The sequence below is a fragment of the Thalassophryne amazonica genome, chromosome 3 (genome assembly GCF_902500255.1).
Source record: "Thalassophryne amazonica chromosome 3, fThaAma1.1, whole genome shotgun sequence".
NCBI lineage: Eukaryota > Metazoa > Chordata > Actinopteri > Batrachoidiformes > Batrachoididae > Thalassophryne > Thalassophryne amazonica.
The window spans coordinates 93,812,801-93,820,072 of NC_047105.1; the positions used below are offsets into that span (position 1 = coordinate 93,812,801).

General features: G+C 41.2%; 1 protein-coding gene across 1 annotated transcript in view; it reads left to right on the forward strand.

The window, feature by feature from the left end:
* Nucleotides 1-3,273: 3,273 nt before the first annotated feature.
* The window catches only part of zgc:64106 (uncharacterized protein LOC393348 homolog), a 74,348-nt gene continuing 70,349 nt past the window's right edge, over nucleotides 3,274-7,272 (forward strand). Inside the window, exon 1 of the mRNA XM_034167099.1 lies at nucleotides 3,274-3,476. Coding sequence (XP_034022990.1) covers nucleotides 3,314-3,476 — 163 coding nt within the window. The 5' untranslated portion in view covers nucleotides 3,274-3,313. The remainder of the gene's footprint in view (nucleotides 3,477-7,272) is intronic.

A 7,272-nucleotide genomic window follows, 5' to 3' on the forward strand; every position in this document is an offset into this window, starting at 1 on the left:
AAGCGCGTGCCTCACCTCGAAGCAAATTAATCACGTAAGCCACCTTGCTGGCGTCAGACGCGTACATCACGGGACGTTGTGCAAAGACGAGCGAACACTGCATAAGAAAGTCCGCGCATGCCTCCACACAACCTCCGTACGGCTCTGGGGGGCTTATGTATGCTTCAGGGGATAGTGGGGGGGGGGGTCGTTGAACGACCAGTGGAATGTCTGTATTCGGCACCGGGTCGGCAGGAGGAGGAGCTGCAGCAGCGCCCTGAGCGCGCGCTTCCACCTGCGCGGTGAGAGCCTCCATCCTGCGATTAAGGATGACGTTTTGCTCGGTTATCAGGTCCATCCGAGCGGTAAAGGCGGTGAGGATGTGCTGCAACTCACCAATCACGCCTCCAGCCGACGCCTGCACACCCTGCTCTTCCATTGGCTGTCCAACAGATGGTTGACGCCCCTCGGGATCCATGATGTTGGCCGAGATATCCTGTTGGGGAAAGTGTAGTGACACGGACCCACAACAGTTTAAAGTTAAGTTAAGTTTCAATTTAATGTTGTGAATGTGCACAACAAATATACAGACAATCTCAGAATCTGATAGCAGTCAATACACAAAGGTGACGTGTGGGCAGGCTCGAGGATAGAAGACGTCTGTCCTGAGAAGAGCCGGAACCACACGATTTCCGCCGTCACCGAACCTGGTGAATACTGGAGCCGCCAAGTCCCGAATTCCCAGGTGATCACCGTCCCCGACTGTCGGATCTGGTACTGCTGGCGAGGAGCACAAACAGTGAGATGTGGGTGTGTGCACACCCAGTAACAAAAACAGTCAGAAGGTGGAAAGTCACCTCCACCTCTAATCACACACTCGTGCAGCTCCTGTTAACCACTTATCTGGTTGGGGTGTGAAGCGAAGCCGTCGCTGATCACACCAAAACACCAATCCCACAGATAAGGCAACACCCACAGGAAAACGGCTGCAAAGAAGTTCAGACTATAAAGCTCAGTGTTAAGTTCAGATACAGCAGAGAATATTACCTTCACAGGTAGATGATATCTCGGCAATGAGGTGGAGATGACGTCCGGTCTTTATGGAGTGAGATGGTGTAGTGTAGATGGGTGACAGCTGTCAAGAGATAATGAGTGACAGCTGTCACCCCCGGCTGTGTCCATGGTGGCAGCGCCCTCTCGTGCCTGAAGCCCGCACTTCAGGCAGGGCGCCCTCTGGTGGTGGGCCAGCAGTACCTCCTCTTCTGGTGGCCCACACAACAAATATGCATATGTCGTGGACATGAACAAGCAAAGCTCGTCAGCATCTCACTATGTCATTGAGGTCCTTCAAACTTTTTTCAGTAAAATGATTCTTGGGAGCATGAGCATGACTAAAACCTTTCCACCCCACCTTTTTAAGCATTTTCCTTATTTTGCCTTTCATCTTCTGGAGGGGCTCTGCCCCACATACCCCCCCCCCCCTTAAGCATTTTTGTTTTTTGTTTTTTTTTTTTGCTTTTCAGCTGACCCCCCTAATTACAGCCCTCTTAACCCACTCCCACTTTAAGCATTTTTATGGCTAAATTACCATATCTCAATATTGTCACATCAGTATGATATACGAAATCACTATGATTTGACACAAAGTGCAGCAACAGTGAAAGTTAACACTAGTTGAGTTAACATGGTTTTAAAAAGGAATAGTTTGGACCATGTATCATCCTTACTTATCACGTTACGGGGTAACATGTCACATGTCATAGAATCCAGTAGACGTAGACCTTATTTGACCTTTACTTTGGAGACCAAGCATTCAACACTGTCAACACTATTCCATTGATTAATCCTATTAGCTCAACCAATAATTTGCATCACTTTTTAACAAAATTGGAGCAACTTACCTGTACAAAATGACACTGACACCATTCTTGCTGTTTTTATCCCGTAACTCCATAGAATTCAGTCACAGATAGTCCAAACTATACCTTTTTGTAATCTTTATGATCAGGCAAATAATGTGGAATATTTTTCAATATGATTGGAGCATCTTTTAATTTTGACGTCTGTGTAATTCTTCAGTTGACCCCTACCTGACCACTGATTGAAAAGTCAAGTGGCCAATCAGTTTTTTCAAAAGAGTAGTGTCTGAGGACTATTTCTGCAGAATCTGATGCTTTTATCACCATTTGCATGATTGTTTCACTTATCTGCTGCACTATAAACAAGTGGAGATAGTAGACGGCTACATCGAGTACCAACTTCCTGTTTTCAAAATAAAAAGGTGGGATATTCAAACCAGAGATACTGTTTAAAGCTATTGAGGAGCTGTTGAGTGAAAATGCTAATGTTTACATTTAAAGTTAATTAAAAATATAAACCAATTTAAAATGCAAAAACAAGAGGTGTATCTCATGCAGCCAGTGGAGCGCTATGGTTCCACATGGACTTTGAGTCAATTGATCACATGACCTGGAAGCTATTGAGCTAAAAGGCTAATATTTACATATAAAAATTAATTAAAAATATGAATAGATTTAAAATGTAAAAACAAGAGGTGTATCTCATGCAGCCAGTGGAGTACTGTGATTCCACACTGATTTTGAGTCAATTAATCACATGACCTGGAAGCTATTGAGCTAAATGCTAATATTTACATATAAAAATTAATAAAATGGAGTGGAGTACTGTGATCACATCAGTGTGGAATCATTGTGCTTCACTGCATGAGATACACCTCTTGTTTTTGAATTTTAAATCAGTTCATATTTTTAATTAATTTTAAATGTAAACATTAGCATTTTCGCTCAATAGCTTTAAACACAGTATATCTGGTTTGAATATCCCACCTTTTTAGTTTGAAAACAGGAAATTGACACTCGACGTAGCCGTCTACTATCTCCGCTTGTTTACTGTAACGTCTGCAATACGGGCGCACTTGAAATGTTGGATTGCTCAGAGTCACTCTGTCGCCGGAGCAAAGAAGAGGTTTAACTGGAGCGAAGAGGACGTTTACCCGCAGTAAAGAAGAGGGTAAACCGGAGCGAATGTCTGTCGACTATCCAACGTAAAACTAACTTCACTGCGGTCCTAAGCCTCGCTTTCTCAGCCACCTGCTGGAAAAAATAAAGTTGTAGCTTCTTGTCTACCCTCCCGAGGTTAGAAGCTAGTGTCACTTGCTTTTCTACGTTTCTCATACGATTTAGTGAACCGTGAGCCCCGCCCCCCTCACCTGCAGGACAGCGGTCGTGCAGATGTGCTTTACACACGCCGCCTTCCAGCGCACAGGGGGAGTCGTGTTTCGCCTCCTGCCAGCCTTCATTCATTTCCCGTCGGCATGATGAGCTGGGCAGATATATTTTATCACCCGGTTTGGGTTGTTTCCACGGCGGCGCTTCTGGCGCTTATCGTGCGCCAGAAGCGCAAAGGCAACTGGGACCCGCAATCCTGCAACGTGCGGCTGAACGGGAAAACTGCCATAGTGACAGGAGCCAACACAGGTCTGTTTTCTTCTTTTATTTAATCAGATGGCGCAATATATGAGGTTGCACATATGTAACTGTATTTCCCAAATTAAACGCCTGAACTTGAATCGGGACCTGTCTCATTCATATCCGGGTCAAAACTTTCTGTCTGAACCAGAGGCGATTTTAGACTTCCAGTTTTAGGGGTGCTTAGCACATTTTTAAAATCTAGTTGTCCAGAAATACAATTTCCCATGATTTCAGAGTGAAAACATTGCTTGTAAAAGCTGCATTCATTGACAAAATGATAAAAAAACAACATATATTAGCAATGGATAACGGTCCATACATAAAATTCCTGCATTCTGGTGCAGTTTATATAACAAATAATTCAATCTCCTAATGTGGTGAGGGCAAATAGTAATTGCAACTTAGGAGCAGGTCTGAAATATTCAGAGGCTGAGTACAGTATATTATCCTTGTTTTTATAATAGTCTTATGAGCCTATAGTTATTGAAGATTTTTTTATTTCATCTTAACAGATTATTATGTCACAGTACTTAGTACAGAACACTCACCCTGGTATCACTTTTCAATTACATTTAGACAGTTTTAGGCATTACTTAGATTGTGTTTTACTTTTCAAACTGATTGATGTCTCGGTTTTTCTGGCAGCACGCACATCCACGTTGTAAGTCATAAAAATACAGTAGTTGCAATTGTTATGATCAGTGAGGTTTAGTGCCGTGTGCAGGAGGACCTGGTTTAGCACAGCGACAGCAGCACTCCACTGTAAGGCTGGATGGAGAACACAGATGGTACACTGCACATAAATGGGTTCAGGATAAGAAATATATGAATATGAATTATTTATTGAATTAACAGCAAAGCATAGAAAGGACAGACAAGATCTAATGAAGTCCTTAAAAGTAAGAAAAATAAAAATGTGTGACTTAAAAGTCAGAATTCATACCAAAACACCAGTAACACAAGACACCTCCACAGTCTGATACACATATTCAATTTACCCTTTGCTTCACTTTCCATCCTTTGCTATTCTCAATGTCCAGATCTACTATCACATAAGGTCTATAGAGTGCACAAACCTCACCTGAAGCTTTCTTTGCTTTTGAAAAAAATGCTCTGATATCCATCACTGCACTGCAGGCTTGGTTTGCCACTTACTGCCAACAAATAAAAATACAAATGAGGTTTATGATTTATATCTTTTTAGCAGGAATTTAAATTATTCACTTATTATCATGCTGTGCATTAAACTTTGTGGTAAAGTTTACTCTCTTAATTCTGAAATGCTTAGTTAAGGACCTTAACTAAGCATTTAAGGTCAGATCTGTGTACATGGTATTTGATGTAGGAGAGTGATTTGTTCATGGAAGCTACACAGATTGAAGGGCAGCACCATTTAGTAGCTGACAAGAAGATTTAGTTGAAAAAAAAAAAGACAACATTAAATCAGTCTTACATTTGACCACGCACAGCGCGCACTAATTTGTAGAGCAATATACTGTGTTTTGCAATAGGTATCTAGGTGAGTAAAAGAAGCACTTTTCAGAAAGTTGCACTTGCTCTTCACATTCAGAGACATAAACTGTGAATAAATACCTCGTAAAAATCACTTGACAGCGTGGCTGGGCGAGGTTAACCACCACCAGCACTCACAGGACAGCGCCTCTGCTAAATGAGCGCCACCCGCAGCAGCACCACGCGACACAAACACATGTCAGAGCAGAGAGAGAGATGAATGTAGGTGCACTTCGTGGATTGAACCATTTGCCCAAGAAGGGGAGATGAGTTCTTGTAATACATATTTTGGCATAATGCTTGAAATAGGTTATTTAAAAAAACAGTAGTATATATATATATATATATATATATATATATATATATATATATATATATATTAGGGGTGTTTAAAATATATTTAGGGGTGCTTGAGCACCTCTAAAAATAGGCTAACTCCGCCCCCGCCGGGCATTATGCGCATTGAAAAGATTACATTTGGTAGAGTCACTCTAAGTCCACTGCGGAGAGGTACCTTAAAATCCTGAAGCCCGATTTATGCTGCTACAACTGCTCAGTGAAGCTTTTTATGTGGATGAGCTTCATTCTTCTCCGTAACTCCGTGGCCATGCAATGACACCGACGTGCGCGCGGCCCTTCCGAATTTCCCGGACACATTGGTGGGTGTCAAAAGGCGTTTTAGGGCCCTGTCCCACTGGCATTTAGGAGGATTTGCGGATGGAATGCGCACAAAAGTGGCCCACATCCGCCAAACAACCGCAATAACCGTGTAACATTCCTGTATGAGTCGGCCGCCATCCGAACACGTCCGTGATCATCCGCAGAGGCACGCATGTCCGCAGCCAGGATTTTTGAGCCGCTCAAAAATCCTGCTGCGGATGAGATCCGCACCACTGCCTGAACACATACTGAAGACATACGCAGGACATACACAACCAATGCGTCGCATATCCCCTGTCAGCCGCTGATATCCGCAACTGACAGATTGGTGCGGCTTGGCAGCGGACCGGGACAGCGTGCAAAACAGATATGACGCGTGCCCAGCACGGCCACATCACAGTCGCAAATGGTATGTCACGCATGCAGACAGAGTGGGCACGGATGAAGCGAGTGCATCACGGCCGCTCTGCCCCTCATGGGGTCGCCTCCGTGGTCGCCTTCGCTTCTGTTCCCTGTTATATCTGCTTTTCTTCCTCATGTATTCGCTGATCCACCCCGGGACATTTGTCATTTCCACCCACCTTTGTTGCGGACACTCAGCTTTTGTCTCGTCATTTCATGTGCAAATCCTCCTAAACGCCAGTGGGACAGGGCCCTTAGTAGGGGGGGCTGGTGTGGGGTTCAAATCAGAAATGTAAGACTAGTGTAGCAGATAACATAATATTTAGAGAGGAATCCTTCAAATGGTGATACAAGCACCAAATTTGGCACAAATACTCCTCAAACGTGAACTCTTTGAAAAAAACGGCAGCCTGATAGGGGTCAGTTGAAGAATTACACAGTGGTCAAAATTTTAAAATGGTCCAATCATACTGAAAGCTATACCACATTATTTGTCTGAACATAAATATTCCAAAAAGGTATAGTTTGGACTATCTATGACTGAATGTTATGGAGTTATAGGGTAAAAACAACAAGAATGGTGACAAAGGTCAGTGTCAGTTTGTACAGAGGTCAGAAGTTAAAGTTGCTACAATTATTGTAAAACGCGATCCAAATTATTGGTTGAGTTAATAGGGTTTTTAAAAGGAATAGTTTGCAGTTATGTCATGCTTAATTATCACATAATGGGGGTAACATATGTCACACACCCACATATATATATATATATATATATATATATATGTGTGTATATATATATATATGTGTGTATATATATATATGTGTGTATATATATATATATATATATATATATGTGTGTATATATATATATATGTGTGTATGTATATATATATATATGTGTGTATGTATATATATATATATGTGTGTATATATATATATATATATATATGTGTGTATATATATATATATGTGTGTATATATATATATATGTGTGTATATATATATATATGTGTGTATATATATATATATGTGTGTATATGTATATATATGTGTGTATATGTATATATATATGTGTATATGTATATATATATGTGTGTATATGTATATATATGTGTGTATATGTATATATATGTGTATATATATATATATGTGTGTATATATATATATATGTGTATATATATGTATATATGTGTGTATATATATATATATATGTGTGTATATATATATA